This window comes from Vanessa cardui, chromosome 22 (assembly GCF_905220365.1).
Source record: "Vanessa cardui chromosome 22, ilVanCard2.1, whole genome shotgun sequence".
In the NCBI taxonomy this organism is placed as follows: domain Eukaryota; kingdom Metazoa; phylum Arthropoda; class Insecta; order Lepidoptera; family Nymphalidae; genus Vanessa; species Vanessa cardui.
This window is the reverse complement of record NC_061144.1, coordinates 5,041,733-5,061,699: the sequence shown is the minus strand read 5'-3', so window position 1 is coordinate 5,061,699 and position 19,967 is coordinate 5,041,733. Positions and strand designations below refer to the sequence as shown.

At 33.4% G+C, this 19,967-nt stretch overlaps 3 protein-coding genes and 1 long non-coding RNA gene across 4 annotated transcripts; all 4 read left to right on the top strand.

Annotated features, from left to right (window-relative positions):
• Nucleotides 1–756: 756 nt before the first annotated feature.
• Nucleotides 757–3,477, top strand: LOC124539157 (UDP-glucosyltransferase 2-like). The gene is made up of 4 exons (XM_047116454.1): nucleotides 757–1,606; nucleotides 2,565–2,787; nucleotides 2,861–3,080; nucleotides 3,183–3,477. The coding sequence occupies exons 1-4, from the start codon at nucleotides 785–787 to the stop codon at nucleotides 3,460–3,462; spliced, it is 1,545 nt and encodes a 514-aa protein (XP_046972410.1). The 5' UTR covers nucleotides 757–784; the 3' UTR covers nucleotides 3,463–3,477.
• A 17-nt stretch (nucleotides 3,478–3,494) lies between these two features.
• LOC124539160 lies at nucleotides 3,495–4,787 on the top strand. Its single transcript, XR_006967017.1, has 2 exons — nucleotides 3,495–3,655; nucleotides 4,216–4,787. It is a non-coding gene; the product is annotated as an uncharacterized LOC124539160 (long non-coding RNA).
• Nucleotides 4,788–6,953: 2,166 nt separating this feature from the next.
• On the top strand, nucleotides 6,954–8,816 carry LOC124539158 (UDP-glucosyltransferase 2-like). The gene is made up of 4 exons (XM_047116456.1): nucleotides 6,954–7,813; nucleotides 7,913–8,135; nucleotides 8,211–8,430; nucleotides 8,522–8,816. The coding sequence occupies exons 1-4, from the start codon at nucleotides 6,992–6,994 to the stop codon at nucleotides 8,799–8,801; spliced, it is 1,545 nt and encodes a 514-aa protein (XP_046972412.1). The 5' UTR covers nucleotides 6,954–6,991; the 3' UTR covers nucleotides 8,802–8,816.
• Nucleotides 8,817–10,680: 1,864 nt separating this feature from the next.
• On the top strand, nucleotides 10,681–19,354 carry LOC124539188. Its single transcript, XM_047116487.1, has 8 exons — nucleotides 10,681–11,705; nucleotides 12,195–12,417; nucleotides 12,493–12,712; nucleotides 12,808–13,081; nucleotides 15,940–16,779; nucleotides 17,006–17,228; nucleotides 17,304–17,523; nucleotides 18,514–19,354. The coding sequence occupies exons 1-8, from the start codon at nucleotides 10,884–10,886 to the stop codon at nucleotides 18,791–18,793; spliced, it is 3,102 nt and encodes a 1,033-aa protein (XP_046972443.1). The 5' UTR covers nucleotides 10,681–10,883; the 3' UTR covers nucleotides 18,794–19,354.
• The last annotated feature ends 613 nt before the right edge of the window (nucleotides 19,355–19,967 follow it).

Here is a 19,967-nt window from a genome sequence, read left to right as displayed (position 1 = left end):
TGGCATCATTTTATCAGAGAATGTGTTGTTAAAGAGTGGGTCAATTTATCTTATTTACCTTCAGCTGAGATGCCAGCTGACATACTTACTAAGAGTCTCTGTAGTGCCAAACATTATAAATTTATGAAGATGTTAGGGTTGTCAAAAATTGTTTAATTTGATTTCCTTAAATTGTTATGTGTAAGCTGTGTGGACATTATTTTGTTAAGTGGTGGTGTAAAATATATTGTATATTTTATCTATGGTACCAAAATATTGTCTATGTACAAACAGCGTCACCCGAAATTCAAATAAAGCGTCAGTCCGTTACGAATCATACTCGAGTTTTATTAGACTTTAGCAAAAAAGTTGTTGTTGTAGCCTAAGTTAATTTCTATTTCAACAGTTGTTTGTATTCAAAATCGATCTAGGCGATCCAAACACTAGTCGGCACAAACAGACAAACCAAAAACAAAAATTATAAAAATACATTATTTTGGTATATGTACCGCGTATACACACACATGCATTTACTTAAAATCGGTTATTTTAATAAGACAAATAGAATAAATTACTGAATGGTAGTTTATTCTCATAAATTAATACGTTTCTGAAAAAAATGTATGTTAGCAGAATTCATCAATTTAAGCATGACAAAGCAAGGTCTTTTAGACTTCTGCAATTCATTAAAGTTAAGGTATCATCACAAAAATCTTATTTCAACGCGTATATTTCTTATCAAATCAGAAAAAAATATAAAGCGATTGAGTGATTTTTTCGACTAGTTCACAGAAAAATATCAAAGATGTCAAACGTGCTGGCGGTTTTGTTCGTTCTTTTAATTGCAAAATGCGAGTGCGCGAAAATATTAGCGGTTTTTCCCACTCCATCCATCAGCCATCAAGTAGTGTTTCGTCCCCTGGTACAGGAGTTAGTAAGACGTGGACACGATGTGACAGTGATAACAACAGATCCAGCTTTTCCAAAAGGACAAAGCCCTCAAAACCTAACTGAAATAGATGTTCATGATATATCTTATGACATGTGGACAAATTTCTTAACAGCGGATAAAGGAAACGGTGATAAGTATTACGACCAAATTAGATTTATTTTTGAATTAATAGCCGGAGTTTTTGAAGCGCAAATGACAACTTCTGAGGTCCAGAAACTCATTAATGACAAGAAAAATAAATTCGATTTGCTCTTTATAGAATCGTGTGTGAGACCAGCTCTGGGTTTTACTTACTTATATAAAGTACCAGTTATATCAATAAGTTCTCTTGGTGGTTTTTACGAAACCTTTGATGAATTAGGAGCTGCAACCAATCTTCTTTTATACCCTATAACAAGTCGTCAACGACTTCATAATTTGTCGTTGTGGGAAAAAATTCACGAATTATATAAAGAATTTAAGATGCAATATATATATGCTGATCGTATACCTTCAGAAGACAAAATGTTACAGAAAATATTTGGTTCGAATATTCCAAGTATTACAGAATTAAAAAAGAATGTACAAATGCAATTTTTGAACGTACATCCGCTGTGGGATTTCAATCGTCCTGTACCACCTAATGTTGTTTATTTGGGAGGCTTACACCAAAATCCTACAAAAGAATTACCACAGGTATGTAAGAATACTTAATTACTTTAATGGCGAAGTTAATTTTACCTGTAGAGCAAGTTTATTGGCATATATTGCATTATTTTTGTTTGAATCACTTGTCATCTTATCTTCATAGATTTTGCGAGAAAATCTGTAAAAAAAATATATAATTTAATGATATCATATCATGCTGAGATTTGGGTTTACTGTTGATTTTTTTATACAGAGTTATTGGTAACTCGACGTATATCCATTAAGAGGTGATAGGGGTGACTATTTGCAATAATTTTAACCCTCATATACATACTCCAAAAGTGATCCATTTTCGAGTTATCACGTTTTTTAGTTTTTTTTAAAATGTGTCAAAAATGTAACTTCAAAAATTTATAATCCTTATATATTATTGATCGAATTTGGCTTCTTATGGTTCACAGTTCTTTTCCAAACAAGACGGAACTCCTGAATCCGCATTAAGCACAACTTATAAAAAAAACATTCCTTTCAGAAATTTCTTCGTGAGGATAATAGTAAGGATCCTGCATTATTCATTGTAGAACATGCTGTGTGTGCTGTGCTCTGTTTTAGAGAGTTTCTCGAATTCGCTTATTAATACTTTATTTAGGCTATATTGCAAATAGTCACCCCTATCACCTCCTAACGGTTACACGTCGAGTTACCAATAACTGTATATGTTCTGACATCTAAATATTTAATTAAAATGAAAACCTAAATTGCTGCAGCTATTTTGTTTAATTTACACAATATATGCCTGGGAAATCATTAAACTACTTCCATTGGTAAATCAGGCATGGTAAATATAATGCTAAACCTAATTTTTTTCATTAATGGATAAATATTTTTTTATTAAATATACCACTGCATTAATTTATTATTCAAACGTTCATAATTGTTTCAATTTCTTACTTCGTGCATTATGTGTGTGGCTCCTGAAGGAAGTACATCATGTATATTTTTTTAGGATCTCAAATCTTATCTTGACTCTTCCAAGAATGGTGTAATATACATGAGCTTCGGTACTAATGTCAAACCCTCATTATTACCGAAAGAGAAGATACAAATATTTACAAAAGTATTTTCCGAGCTGCCTTACGACGTTTTATGGAAATGGGATAAAGATGAAATTTCAGGTCGTTCTAAGAACGTAAGAATTTCTAAATGGTTACCGCAGTCCGACTTACTCAGTGAGTTCAATGTTTTATTTCATTGACAAAGTCATCGAGGTAACAATTATAATATGAATGTTGATATTTTCAGAACATCCCAAAGTTAAGCTTTTCATAACTCAAGGAGGCTTGCAATCGACAGACGAAGCGGTAACAGCTGGAGTACCTCTTATCGGCGTACCAATGCTTGGAGACCAATGGTTCAATGTCGAACAATATGTCATAAATAATATAGGCATCAAACTTAATATAGAAACACTCACTGAGGCACAACTTAAGAATGCCATAGAAACTATTATTACAAACAATAGGTATTTATAACAGAGTTTAATGAATTATTCAAAAAATATATATTATTTTAAGTCATATCACATAAAATCTGATATTTTTTTATGAAATCGTTCTATTTTTAGCTTTCGCGAAAATATTGTTAAACTAAGAAACACCATGCGAGATCGACCGCTATCACCATTAGAGCGCGCTGTGTGGTGGACGGAGCACGTCTTAAGACACAAGGGCGCGGCGCATCTGCGTTCACCGGCAGCTCACATGCATTGGACTGAATACTACGCCATGGATTTAGTACTATTTATTTTAGGTGCCTTTGTGACTTTAGTGTTAATATTAATGTTTGTTATTCGTATGGTATTATCAAAGTTAACGTATATTCGGATTAAGAGTAAAATTAATTAAGAGTACTTTACAATATTATGGACTTATAGTTCACAAGAAATAATCAAATTAATCAAATATGTCAAACGTACTAGCGGTGTTAATTAAATTTTCATGCTAATAATATGAAGTTTCATTTTGGTATATCTTTCGCGGAAATGTAAAAAACGGCAACGCAGAGCTGTCCCGTACAAATACACTTCGAAACGCTCATGTGAGTTGATCATATAATCATCCTAACTTTCAGTCCGTAACCTTCCCAAAAATCCAATGATTGAAGTGGGGATTGCCTCACTATCGATAATCCTGCAGGGTCCCCAAGGCTCTAGCCGAACCTGGGAATCAGGGTTCGTCTGTTAAAGACAGAAGTGGTCATCTGTCCATATTTCATTCTGTCTTAAGCTTCAGGATGGAAAACGTTGATCTGATCAGAACTGATCCAGGGACATCTTTGACATCTATATGATATATTGTAGATAAAGATTCATTTGTATGTTGTGTCTTCAAAGCCCTTCGACATTCCAATATTATAGCTACTTCTAAATTATCTCCAATTATTGCTTTATCCAAATATAGATAACTAATTTTTTTTTAACTATTCGGTATTACGATAAAAGTTTTAAATAGCTAATAGTTTTTTCGAACCAAATAGAGTTTTTATTTCTATTTATTATATCTATATTTTAATTTTGATATTTCTGTTATTAACATAAACATTTCGTTACTTAAGGGCAATACGATGTTTTGATTATTACTAGCAACGTCTCATTTTAGGAAATCACTAATGTTACTATTTACCCTATATTTATGGGGTGGGAAGCTGAAGGGTTTTGGTGGAACTGTTAGCGAGGTGAAGCTACAGTCTCTATAAAGCACCATGATACCGAATGCGCCCTGTTAATGGCGTAACACAGGGGTCTGCAAACTTCAGCCAGACCGAGACATCCACGTCCCCGCCGTCCACCCCGGGACCTGCTGCAACCGCGCCACTGCGCCTCGCCATAAAGCGTTGCAGTTGCTAACGGATGCAGGGCACAAGGCGAATATTCTGCGCCTCAAAGCAGAATCAAATCACCAAGGAGGATACCCGAAGAAAACCGAGCGAGCCTGAGAGCTCTGAGGTGGCAGACCCACCACAAGACTAGTAACGGTTGCTATATCGACGATGAAATTTAAAAACGGCAGACTCAAAAATACTAAATAAGGTAAATTTAAGATTTAACAATTATATTTGATATTAATATCTGCCTGATATTTTTTAAATATAGTAAGTAAACGGACAGATTACTTATTTTCTAGAGAGAACTCGACTATACAATCGAATGACGCAATACATTCACAAAGGCGCACGACAAGACGCAATACATTCACAAAGACGCAAACATTCAAAAAATGTAATTAGGTATTATCTTATTATACAAGTCAAAACCATTAAAGGTATAATTTATTAACATAAGAATTAACAACATTAAATGCTTAAATATATATATACAAATATGAACTAAAACTAGTTACTGTATAAATCTTGACCGTGTGGAATGGTGGCAAGAATGCTAGCAGCATTTCCCCGTTGAATCGCAATTCCGATCCTCTGGGCAAAAAACGAACCAGCCCTCCTATCACCAGTGAAGGCAATGAGGCGAGATGTTATACTTTTGATGAAGCTTTTGGCACCACTACTCGAAGAGCCAAGCGTTTCGAAATTATATTAAAAGATGTTCATAAATGATTGAAAAATAGTAACAGAATACTAGAAGGGAAGCTTAGCTGCAATTATAGTCTGCTGCATTGTGAATAGTCTAAAGTCCAACGACCGGCAATGCTAACTCCGTGTTACTTTAAAATGCGCATAAATGTTCCGTGGGTTTAGCTCGTTCCTCAATACTTGACTGGACTCGGTGCGGTGCTGCCCGGTAGCTGATTGCTATGGCGCTGCTGCTGACCAATTCCAGCAGGACTCCAAGCTTCCACGATCCGAATGCTTGAATCGATATTGTCTTCGACAGATTTTGTCCTGTCACGGTCGCCAATTATGTCTATTACTTAGACACTGGAGTCCGAACTCAATTAAACAAAAAATTGCCTTTAAAACTACTTTATATTAATATTCTTGCAATATAATATAAATTTATTTAACTTACAATAATTAACTTATTTAATATCAGAATTAAACATAATTGTACATTGTTACGTAGTCATTAATACTTAGTAAGTGAATAAAAAATAACAAAAGAACATCACAGAACATTTGATTTTACACATTCCTTTTTTTTTAATGTTGTAAAAAAAGGTTTTATATATATATATATACTTATAATAAAATTATAGGCGCGAACACAAATTAAAAATAAAATGCCTCAATATAGTATTTATCCTTACGGTAATAAGTAATATCATATTCAAGTCTTTAGTATTTCAACACCTATTAATTTCTTTTTGAATTACTCAAATCAGATATTGCATTCAAAATATATTAAACCCAAAGTGCAACGTTTTAAATTTCTTCGTAGATTCCGTTTAATTTCGCTAGATGGCTCTGTACCGCCTGTCACACTTTCAAAAACACAGTGTTACTACTATTTTTGTGAAAATAATGGTCCAGGCAACTTTCCTTCGTGCAGGTTCTATCCCTGTTGACGTGTTTATGATAAACATTCGGTCGTTTGGTCTATAACAAAAACTAATCAAATAATTCAGTAAATTAATTAATTAATAATTGTTTTCTTTAACTCCTTGCAGGTTCTATCCCTGATTCGATTTGTATGTGGGGTGTCGTTTTGTATGCTTATGAGAGTAGGCCGGAATATAACTCAATACCTAAATAAGGAAATACGTAAATAATTTTAACATCAAGATACTTGGATATATTTAATTAACTTGTCATCTTCATTAATTAATGATTTGACAGATGTTGTTGATACACTAGAGATAATATGGTCAACACAAAGTACACAAAAATGATGCAGAATATTTTGATTTGCAGTTATTGTATATACTTTTTATATAACTAACTGTGCCCGCGACTTTGTACGCGTTTGAATTTAGAAAAAAAAGTTGTTGTTATAGCCTAAGTTACTTTTTATTTCAACAGTCGTGTGCCAGTGAAAGTACCGTCAAAATTGAACTAGCCGTTACAAGCATCAGTCAGCACAAACAGATAGACCAAAAACAAAAATTAAAAAAATATATTATTTTGGTATTTTCACCGCGTATGTTTCCATACCACGTATATGGAATTTAGTTTAATTAGTAGTGCTATTTAGTTGAAAGCATATCATGTATATTTTGATATTACAAATAGTATAAATTACTGAATGGTAGTTCATTATTCTCATAAAAACAAATACGTTTCTGAAAAAAAATGTATGTTAGCAGAATTCATCAATTTAAGCATGACAAAGCAAGTTCGTTTCGATTTCTGCAAATCATTAAAGTTAACGTATCATCACCAAAATCTTATTTCAACGTATATTTCTTATCAAATCAGAAAAAAATTATGAAGCTATAAATGTAGTGAATTTTTCGACTAGTGTACAGAAAAAAATCAAAGATGTCAAACGTGCTGGTGGTGTTGTTCGTTCTTTTAATTGCAAAATGCGAGTGCGAGAAAATATTAGCGGTTTTTCCTACTCCATCCATCAGTCATCAAGTAGTGTTTCGTCCCCTGATGCAGGAGTTAGCAAGACGTGGACACGATGTGACAGTGATAACAACAGATCCAGCTTTTCCAAAAGGACAAAGTCCTCAAAACCTGACTGAAATAGATGTTCATGATATATCTTATGACATGTGGACAAATTTTTTAAAGTTAGATAAAGGAAACGGAGATAGTTTAAACTCACAACTGAGATTTATGTTTGAATTAATAGCTGGAGTTTTTGAAGAGCAGATGAAAACGTCTGAGGTCCAGGAACTCATTAATGACAAGAAAAAAAAAATCGATTTAATCTTTATAGAATCGTGTGTGAGACCAGCTCTGGGTTTTACTTACTTATACAAAGTACCAGTTATATCTATAAGTTCTCTTGGTGGTATGTACGGAACCTTTGATGAATTAGGAGCTCCAACCAATCCTCTCGCATATCCTGTAGTAACTCGCCAACGAATTTATGATTTAACGCTGTGGGATAAGATTCGAGAGCTATATACAGAATTTAAGGGAAAAAATATATTTGCTGATCTTATACCTGCAGAAGATAAAATGTTGCAAAAAATATTTGGTCCGAATATTCCAAGTATTACAGAATTAAAAAAGAATATAGAAATGCTATTTTTGAACGTACATCCGATATGGGATTTCAATCGTCCAGTACCACCGAATGTTGTTTATTTAGGAGGCTTACACCAAACTCCTGCTAAAGAATTACCACAGGTATGTAAGAATTTTCACACGATCATATATTTTTATTTTTTTACTGCTTGCATAACTTGCGTGGTTCCTGAAGAAAGTATATCATGTATATTTTTATAGGATCTCAAATCTTACCTTGACTCTTCCAAAAATGGTGTAATATACATGAGCTTCGGTACAAACGTCAAACCCTCATTATTACCGAAAGAGAAGATACAAATATTTACAAAAGTATTTTCCGAGCTGCCTTACGACGTTTTATGGAAATGGGATAAAGATGAAATTCCAGGTCGTTCTAAGAACGTAAGAATTTCTAAATGGTTACCGCAGTCCGATTTACTCAGTGAGTTCAATGTTTTATTTCAGTGACATAAAGTCATCAAGGTAACAATTATAATATGAATGTTGATATTTTCAGAACATCCTAAAGTTAAGCTTTTCATAACTCAAGGAGGCTTACAATCGACAGACGAAGCGCTAACAGCTGGAGTACCTCTTATCGGCGTACCAATGCTTGGAGACCAATGGTTCAATGTCGAACATTATGTAAAACATAATATGGGCATAAAACTTAATATAGAAACACTCACTGAGGCACAACTTAAGGATTCTATAGAAACTATCATTACAAACAATAGGTACTTCTAACGGATTTTTATTGTATATTTTAAAATCATGTTGCATAGTTTATGAAATCTGATATTTTTTTGACGATTGTTTTATTTTTAGCTTTCGTGAAAATGTTGTAAAACTAAGAAACACCATGCGAGATCAACCGCTATCACCATTAGAACGCGCTGTGTGGTGGACGGAGCACGTCTTAAGACATAAGGGCGCGGCGCATCTGCGTTCACCGGCAGCTGAAATGGATTGGACTGAATATTATGCCATTGATTTAATTCTATTACTTTTGGGCTCTTTTGTTATCATTTTGTTAATATTGACTTTCGTCATCCATAAAGTTTTATCACAATTAAAGACAATTCGGATTAAGACAAAAATTAATTAAAGGTACTTTCCAATATTATGAATTTTTATTTCACCGACTCCAAATATAACAATAATTATAACTACATGATATAATCGTTAATCGACTTTTAAGTAGTCTAATATTTTTCATTTCATTTAACTTAGGAAGACTCTAAAAAATATGTTGAATACGCAATTATTTTTATTACTTTTTCGTGCATATTCATTTGTTTTAAAATAGTGTTTTGTTTGAAGTCGGTTTTTCTTTTTGTTAAAATTTTATTTATTTTTTGATTTTAAGTGAAGCTGATGTTGACTAACTAATTTTTTTTAATATGGATAGATTAAGCATTCCGATTATATGAGTAAGAAACTACTTCGAGGACAATTTCAAAGGAAACTTGCGAATAAAGCAAAAATAGACTTTCGAAAATGCGGATTTAATACGTCACGCGGCGTAAACTACAAGGATTCCTCGAAAGAGCTGTAATCGAACTCAGCAAAAAAACTTTGAAAAAGACCAACTACATTTCGTCCATCATATGACATCACATCACATACACAAAATTTGATTAAAGATAGTAAGAAATTCTGCCCCATATCGCACCCTAACTGCGAGCCGTATAGGAGTTCCATCACTACATAGTATAAAACAAAGTCGCTTTCTCTGTCCCTATATCTTTAAATCTACGCAACGGATTTTGATGCGGTTTTTTTTAAAAGATAGTGTGATTCAAGGGGAAGGTTTGTGTATATAATATACGAACAATATAGTAAAGAAACACTGATAATTTTAGAAGTTTGCGATGTGATGTCGTAAATACACAAATTCTGTAGTATATTTAGTATCACTATTGCACCCGTGCGAAGCCGGAATGGGTAGCTAGTTGATTATAATATTCGACTATGATAATTACATAAACATAACCACATTACGGAAGGTGACTCAAATATTCAAATAACCTATAAATAAAAGATTCGACCGAGTATCGCTAACGTGCTCCTCAGAATTGTTCCGTTCCCTTCCGTTCCGTTACTTTGTCATGGATCCTGTGCTCAGAACCTTACCAAACTTTCACCAAATTACCCTTGAAGTATTTTTTTTTTAATAAAAAAAGAATTATCAAAATTGGTTAACGTGATTTTCAGTTATTCACCTATTTGTCGCGCATATACATAATGCAAATTTAAGACTTATGTCGTTTTCATATGGATACCATACCATCAGCGGAAAAAAAAAAAAAATGGGACCCCACGGGAAGCACTACCTTTCAAACAAAAAAAAATTATCGAAATCGGTCCACCCAGTGAAAAGTTATGAGGTAACAAACATAAAAAAAAAAAAAAAAAATACAGACGAATTGATAACCTCCTCCTTTTGGAAGTCGGTTGAAAACATCAGGATTTTAACGCAGGGATGACGGATATACGAGTATGGTAACTTCCTTATAATAAGTGTCTCATGGCATGGATTGTTAGATCATTGAATCATTTTATGTAGAAAAACTATTGCATTGTATCTTTGATACTTTAAGAGCTGAAATTATCAGAATTTTAACCGCCTTACAGATTCGAAATCGGAAAAAAAAGACTAATTTTTGATTCATGTTAACTTTTGACATGATAACATTTGATTTTTTTATCGAAATGTATTCGTCTTATTAGCACTTATGGGCAGTTTTTTATTTCACTACAAACTTTAAGTACATAAATCATAAGTAAGTTGAATACCAAGAAACTTGTTCATAAATTGCTATGTCATTCTATCTATAGTTATATAACAGTTGTTGTTGATAATACCTACATAATATGGTGCAACACGGTAGACTCAAAAATGACACAGCGTATTTTGATTGACAGAGACTCTAGACATTTATGTATTTAATGATTTAGTGATGGTTTATTGTTCCAATACACAATAAGTTTCCGAACAGAATGCGCGTAAGCATATTACATCAATTTAAGTGTGATAAAGCAAGGTCATTTCAAAACTGCCATAATTATAGTTAATGTGTTATCACAGTTATCACACGTCACCTCTTACATTACTTATCACTCAACAGAAAATATTTATATAGTTATAAAGTTGTTTTATCGGCTAGTTCATAAAAATTAATCAAATATGTCAAACGTACTGCCGGTGTTGTTCGTTCTTTTATTTGCAAAATGCGAGTGCGCGAAAATATTAGCGGTTTTTCCAACTCCGTCTATCAGTCATCAAGTAGTGTTTCGTCCCCTGGTGCAGGAGTTAGCAAGGCGTGGACACGATGTGACAGTGATAACAACGGATCCAGCTTTTCCAAAAGGACAAAGTCCTCAAAACCTGACTGAAATAGACGTTCATGATATATCTTATGACATGTGGACAAATTTCTTAACTGCGGATAAAGGAAACGGTGATAATTTTTACGATCAAATTAGATTTATTTTCGGATTATTAGCCGGAGTTTTTGAAGCGCAAATGGAAACTTCTGAGGTCCAGAAACTTATTAATAACAAGAAAAATAAATTCGATTTAATCTTTATAGAATCGTGTGTGAGACCAGCTCTGGGTTTTACTTACTTATACAAATTGCCAGTTATAGCAATAAGCTCATTTGGTCCTTTATATGAAACCTTTGATGATTCAGGAGCTCCAACCAATCCTCTTTTATACCCTGTAGCAAGTCGCCAACGACTTAATAATTTGTCGTTGTGGGAAAAAATTCATGAATTATATAAAGAATTTAAGGGGCAATATATATATGCTGATCTTATACCTACAGAAGACAAAATGTTACAGAAAATCTTTGGTTCGAATATTCCAAGTATTACAGAATTAAAAAAGAATATAGAAATGCTATTTTTGAACGTACATCCGCTGTGGGATTTCAATCGTCCTGTACCACCTAATGTTGTTTATTTGGGAGGCTTACACCAAAATCCTGCTAAAGAATTACCACAGGTATGTAAGAATACTTAATTACTTTAATGGCGAAGTTAATTTTATCTGTAGAGCAAGTTTATTGGCATATATTTCATTATTTTTGTTTGAATCATTTGTCATCTTATTTTCACAGATTTTGTGAGAAAATGTGTAAAAAAATTAATATAATTTAATTATATTATGCTGAGATTTTGGTTTACTTTCGATATTTTATATATGTTCTGACATCTAAATATTTAATGAAAATGAATACCTAATTTACTGCAGCTATTTTGTTTAATTTACATTTATAAGCCTGGAAAATCATTTAATTATTTCCATTTTTAAATCAAGCATGGTAAATATAATGCTGAACCTAATTTTCTTTCATCAATGGATAAATATTTTTTGCATTAAATATATCACTGCATTAATTTACTATTCAAATGTTCATATCTGTTTTAATTCCTTACTTCGTGCATAATTTATGTGGCTCCTGAAAAAAGTACATCATGTATATTTTTATAGGATCTCAGATCTTATCTTGACTCCTCCAAGAATGGTGTAATATACATGAGCTTCGGGACAAACGTCAAACCCTCATTATTACCGGAGGAGAAGATGCAAATATTTACAAAAGTATTTTCCGAGCTGCCTTACGATGTTCTATGGAAATGGGATAAAGATGAAATTCCAGGTCGTTCAAAGAACGTAAGAATTTCTAAATGGTTCCCGCAGTCCGACTTACTCAGTGAGTTCAATATTTTATTTCATTGACATAAAGTAATCAAGGTAACAATTATAATATGAATGTTGATATTTTCAGAACATCCCAAAGTTAAGCTTTTCATAACTCAAGGAGGCTTGCAATCGACAGACGAAGCGCTAACAGCTGGAGTACCTCTTATCGGAGTACCAATGCTTGGAGACCAATGGTTCAATGTCGAACAATATGTCATACATAATATAGGCATCAAACTTAATATAGAAACACTCACAGAGGAAGAACTAAAGAACGCCATACAAACTATTATTACAAACAATAGGTATTTATAACAGAGTTTATTTTTCATTTTAAAATCATATCACATAGATTAATTATTAATCTGACCTTTTTTTAATGAAATCGTTCTATTTTTAGCTTTCGCGAAAATATTGTAAAACTAAGAAATACGATGCGAGATCGACCGCTATCACCATTAGAGCGCGCTGTGTGGTGGACGGAGCACGTCTTAAGACACAAGGGCGCGGCGCATCTGCGTTCACCGGCAGCTCACATGCATTGGACTGAATACTACGCCATGGATTTAGTACTATTTATTTTAGGTTCCTTTGTGACTTTAGTGTTAATATTAATGTTTGTAATTCGTATGGTATTATCAAGGTTAACGGATATTCGGATTAAGAGTAAAATTAATTAAGTAAACCTTCCAATATTATGCCTTTTATTTTGATATCACTTACACGTTTGGGGAAATTCCGCACAAATATGAAAAGAATTAAAGTAAAAATTGTAATAAGACATTTGATAGTGACATTCGAAACACGAGACGAGATGACCCAGTGGTTAGAACGTGTGCATCTTAACCGATGATTGCGGGTTCAAACCCCGGCAAGCACCGCTGATTCATGTGCTTAATTTGTCTTTATAATTCATCTCGTGCTCAGCGGTGATGGAAAACATCGTGAGGAAACCTGCATGTGACAACTTTCACAGAAATTCTGCCACATGTGTATTCCACTAACCCGCATTGGAACAGCGTGGTGGAATATGTTTCAAGCCTTCTCCTCAAAGGAAGAGGAGGCCTTTAGCCCAGCAGTTGTAGGTAGGTATATATATTTACAGGCCGTTGTTGTTGTTGTTGGTATTACTAAAGATGTGATTAGCAAAGAATAATAAAAGTTAGGATTTAAATTTTAATGAATAGAAAGTGATTACGTTTTATTAATTAAAAATGAATGAGTTAGATTTTTTCGTTCATTCTTTAAAAATGAAAACTACAATTATACATATCGTATCGTATCATGATATTTTTACCGAATTTAATTTTTAATAATCATTCCTTTAATTTAACTAAAGATAAGCGTTGAATAATATTTCTTGTTAATCTGTCTTTTTTCAAAATAAAAATTACTGTATTTACCATGTTTTTTATTTTTATTCGGCGGAGCTCCATATTACGACATTATCTACGTATGTCTTGTTCACGAGACTTATCTCTCAGTCTCAGTCTGATAAATAAATATCCCGTATTTAATAACTGTAATAATAAAAAGAACCATGTTGATTTAAAATCTTGTATTTACATAGATCAGTTTCACGTAGATATAAATATTTCACATCCACATTCGTGAAACATTGGTTCCGAAATCAATCACTATGTGTGTATAATGTATTAAAATATTAATATCTAAAATCGGAACATTATTTTGATTTCCATTTTGCTTTTAGATGAAAAAAAAACCGATGAATACATTTCCGTTAAATCATTCCAAACAAGGGTGCGTAACAAAGTCGATTTTATGATTTACAATATTTATGTTTTATGTAAATCTTTAAATAGAAAAAAATCCACTTATTAAAAGCATGCTTACTTTTAAAATTGTACGTTTAAAGTTGTACTTTTAAAATAAATAAACAAATAAATTAACTATTTGTCACAGTACTTGCTACAGTAGGCAATTTCCAAGACTTGCCTGCAAGTGATTTTATAATTATGAAAACACACATGTCCTCAATCATCTTACTTTTATAAAGTATTAGTATAGCAATCGACTACAGCTAGAAAAGTATCAACAGTAGATCACGGAAGTAGATTTGTACCTTCAGCATGCGCTGAACTTTACTCTACAGCATTACTAAAGATACTTTTTGTTTGATCTTTATTGAATTATTTAAGCATTATACCAATAGAGATTTCTTATAAAAAAACTAAAGATATTTTTCATGTCTAATTGTGTAACAACAACAACAACAGCCTGTAAATTCCTACTGCTGGACTAAAGGCCTCCTCTCTCTTTGAGGTGACGGTTTGGAACATATTCCACCACGGTGTTTCAATGCAGGTTGGTGGAATACACACCTGGCAGAATTTCTATGAAATTTGTCACGTGCAGGTTTCCTCACGATGATTTCCTTCACCGCTGAGCACGAGATGAATTAAAAAACAGCGGTGCTTGCCTGGGATTGAACCCGCAATCATCGTTTAAGATGCACGCGTTCTAACCACTGGGCCATTTCGTTAATGAGAATTATGTAACGTTTGTTCAGAATGTTATTAAGCATATATAAGTGTCATTATTTATGTAATTCATTAAACTTAATTTGTGATTATTGTTATCACATGTCACCGCTGATATTGCTTATCACTAGACAGATATATTTTTATATCAGTGATTTGATCGATATTTATCGTCTAGTTCACAAGAAATAATCAAATATGTCAAACGTACACACACACTCAAGACAGCATAGAAAACTAATGATAATAATCTACATCGACTCGGCCGGGAATCAAACCCGGAACCTCGGAGTGGGGTACCCATGAAAACCGGTATACACACCACTCGACACCGCTGGTCGTCAAGTTAATATAATATACTATTAGTGAATAACTCAATATGATGGGATCAGTTTATATTATTTTCCTAATGAATCCTTTGTTGGTAAGCTATTGGACATATAAAATCACCCACTCGTAGAGATTATAATTTTTTTAGATGATCATTTATTAGACCTTAAGGGAATACTTAAAGCAATAACTTGTACAAAGACGGGATGTTCCTTTATGTTGCCAGCTGCTATCGTCTTCATAATATGAATAACTAGCTCAGCTTTTTTGCATAGGTATGATAACCTTCAGAGTGCTGCAACACAACATAGCAAATAGCCTGGTGAAGATTATGTTTTTTTTTTATGTTTATAAAATATTCTTATATAATATTGGATTAAAATTCGAAAGAATTGTTACTTTAAAAACTAAAAATTTTAAATGTAACGGAATATCTGTTTGAGATCAGTAGAATTAAGCAAATACCATGATATTTGGTTATTATATGTATGTATTTTATCATGGAAGTGGTCTTTATAAAATCCTCTTTATTCTAACTCACGATAAGATGTCGTTGCATGACATCAAAGCATATAATCAAGGTCATTGTCATTGAAGTAAGTGGTCGACGTAATTGTCTCGTGTCACAACATTTATTGCATCTAAATAACCTATACAGGAAGTGTTTATATATAGCAAGAAATTAATTTTATCTAACATTTCACAGAAATCAATCAAATATGTCGAACGTATTAGCAGTTTTATTCCTATTTGCAATAGTGAAGAGTGAATGCGCTAAAATATTAGCAGTTTTTCCAACACCGTCTATCAGTCATCAAATAGTGTTTCGTCCTCTAGTGCATGAATTAGCAAAACGTGGACACGATGTGACAGTGATAACAACAGATCCAGCCTTTCCAAAAGGACAAAGTCCACAAAACATAACTGAAATAGACGTTCACGATATATCTTACAATATATGGAAAACAATTTTACAAGCGGATAAAGGGAAAGAAGAAGATGCTCCATCACAAGTCAATTTTATTTTAGAAACTATGGTACGAATTTTCGAAGCGCAATTGAAAACGACTGAAGTCCAGAAACTTATTAATGATAAGAAAAATAAATTTGATTTACTTTTTATCGAATCGTGTATGAGACCAGCTCTAAGTTTCACTTACTTATACAAAATACCAGTTATTGAGATAAGTTCATTTGGTCCTATTTATGAAACATTTGATAAATCCGGAGCTGCAATGAATCCTCTTGTATATCCAATAAACATCCAGCAACGCCTCAATAATTTAACGTTGTTGGAAAAAATTCAAGAATTATATAACCGTTTTAAAGGAGAGTATAAGTATGCACAGCTTGTAAATTTGGAAGATAAAATGTTGCAGAATATATTTGGGCCAAATATTCCAAGTGTTAGAGAACTGAAAAAAAATGTACATATGTTATTTCTAAACGTACATCCGATATGGGATTTCAATCGTCCTGTACCGCCTAATGTAGTTTATTTAGGAGGCTTACACACAAACGTCGTTAAAGAATTACCGCAGGTATAATTAAGAGTTTTAATAAGTAAGACTTAATGTCGTGTCATATCTGTTCCTCTTCGTAATTTAAAGAATTGTCTTGGTCCACTTTATGTATTTTTAATATATGTCTTATTTCACCTACAATAAATCTGTGGATCGATTTTTTAAAAATTATTAACAATAGAAGAGTTTATAATATATTTATTAATATGTTGGAACTTGATGAAAATTATCCATCATTTTGCAGGATCTAAAATCTTATCTCGACTCTTCAAAAAATGGTGTAATATACATGAGCTTTGGTACAAACGTTCAACCGTCACTTTTACCGAAAGAAAAGGTGCAAATATTTACAAAAGTATTTTCAGAGCTGCCTTACGACGTTCTATGGAAATGGGATAAAGATGAAATTCCAGGTCGTTCTAAGAACGTAAGAATATCTAAATGGTTCCCGCAGTCCGACTTACTCAGTGAGTTTAATATTTTATTTCAATGATATAAAGTCATCAAGGTAACATTTATAATATGAATGTTGATATTTTCAGAGCATCCTAAAATTAAGCTTTTCATAACTCAAGGAGGCTTGCAATCGACAGACGAAGCCATAGCAGCTGGAGTACCTCTCATCGGTGTACCAATGCTCGGAGACCAATGGTTCAATGTCGAAAATTATGTAAAACATAATATAGGCATCAAACTTAATATGAAAACACTCACTGAGGAAAACTTAAAATATGCCATAGAAACTATTATAACAAATAATAGGTATGCATAATAAATTATTATTATTATTATTTTCAATTTGATTACTATACAGGGTTCAGAGATCCGATGCTTCGGTAAGTACCTGCACGGGATAGCGCGGCGGGAGGAGTCACCCTCCTGCCACGAGTGTGATGCGCCAGTGGATACGGCGTACCACACCCTGTACGAGTGTGCTGCGTGGGGGCCCCAGAGGCACACCCTTGCGGCGACTATAGGCGGAGACCTTTCGCTGCCGAGCATCATCAACGCCATGCTCGGTAGCGAGATGTGCTGGTCAGAGATGCGCCCCTTCTGCGAAAGTGTCATGTCGCAGAAGGAAGCCGCAGAGCGGGAGCGGGAGGAGAGTGCCGCCGCTGACTCGCTCCGCAGAAGACGACCGGGGAGGAGGAAAAAGCGCTACGCGCACCTTCTCCCACCGCCTCAATAGGCGCCGCAGGGACTAGGGGGGTCCCAGTACCCCGGGAATCACCCCTAGGTGTTAGAGGCCCGCATAGGTGGGCCGACCGTCAGGGCGTCACGGTAGCATGCGTAAGCGATCCCGTGGCGTCCATCGAAAGACGGAAAAGGGTACCGCTGGTTTTTTAGTTAGTAAACCCGGCGTACTTGGGCGCACTCGGCGTCCAGGGCTCCGGGGAGTGCCACCCCCCCCCCCACTTTCCATCACGTGGAGGAAGCGCGTAATACGTTTTTCCAGCGAGAAAAAAAAAAGAAAAAAAAAGGGTTCAGAGATCCGTTACATAAATGAAATCAAAATATGGTCAAGATTCATGGTCATAAAGCTTGAAAGACTGACACAGGGACATGATGTCAGTTTCTGGATTTTTTTAAAAAGCCATTCTATTTTTAAATTGTATATAAAAACATATTTTTTCTGATAACTTACATCAATTGACCTATCGCCTATTGCCGGCTTGACATTGATTTCTGGGACCCTTGAATATGACATATTTTTGATTTTTTTTTGTGTGTAATAAAATCTTTCTTTTTTAGCTTTCGTGAGAATGCTGTAAAATTAAGAAATATTATGCGAGATAATCCGTTGTCACCGTTAGAACGAGCTGTTTGGTGGACGGAATACGTCTTAAGACATAAGGGCGCCACCCATCTACGTTCACCGGCAGCTCACATACAATGGACTGAATATTATGCTTTGGATTTAGTAATATTACTTTTAAGTACCTTTGTTATATTATTGCTCATATTGATGTTTATAATACGCAAAGCTCTATTAAAATTAAATTATATTACAATTAAAAGAAAAATGAATTAAAATGCTATATTATCGTCATCAATAATAAAGATAAGGTTCATCAGCTACCAATAGATACCAAAGAAACTAGAATAGTTATTGTATAAAAAATATTTCTTAAGCTAACGTATGCAATGTTTCGATTGTTTCGTTTGATGTTCTTTAAATTAAAGTATAGTAAGATAAAACTTTATTTATAGCAAAGGTTATGTGTAATAAAATAAGAATAATTTGATATAGATATCACTAAAATATGAGATGAAATACACAGACGAACATGTTTTGTGTTAACAAAACCCTAGCACTAAGTCAATCTGATTTTAGTTGTATGTTTTGATCTATTCGTCTAAATTCGTTACTCCTTTTGTAATTTTTGGAAAACACATAAAGTGTGCAAACCTATAATATGCTTAGAATTATTTTGTATTTAGTTCGTGTAATAAATAAACGCAATACAGTGACGAATTATTGCGCTAATAATTATGTATCGACATTTAAACATTGTGAGCTATCTGCAGTAATTAAATTTTATTGTTAGACTATATTAAAAACGAATACCAATAAAGTGTCGTTGTCAGTAAATGGGTGTTTATTTTATTTATTCCAATTTAGGAACACTAAATTGTTGTTCAAATGTTCATTAATTTACGTTAACGTAAATGTTAAAACAGTAGAAGGTGGTAATGTAACTCATAATTACTTAATATTATAATAACATGAACAAATAAATTATAAACTGACAAATATGAAAATTTCAGGTTTAAATTTTATACGACCTGAATAGTCTTGACGACCTGAACATGAAATGTATATGTTTTATATAAAATTAAATATATCATTTTGTGATTTTAAAGGATATTAACATTTCTATTTATCCCTTAAAATCCTCCAAATCTTAACAATAGCTTAAAGGGTCATGATTCGACCGGCCATTTTTTTTTCATCGCTAGGCAATTCAATAAATGCGTAAATCATTGCACTATTGATGATTTTCAATAACTACGTATGAATTCTAACCCTGATTGATTAATCTAACATGTATCGAGTCCATTAGTGTCAACGTCTAATTTCAGAGAACTTACGAAACGAATAGCGACATCTCAAGAGAATACTTTGTATTCAGGGCAAATGTTATCCAGTCACTATCAATGATACCCTTAACAATTTGTAGAAATTCTCCACGTACACTCTCGAG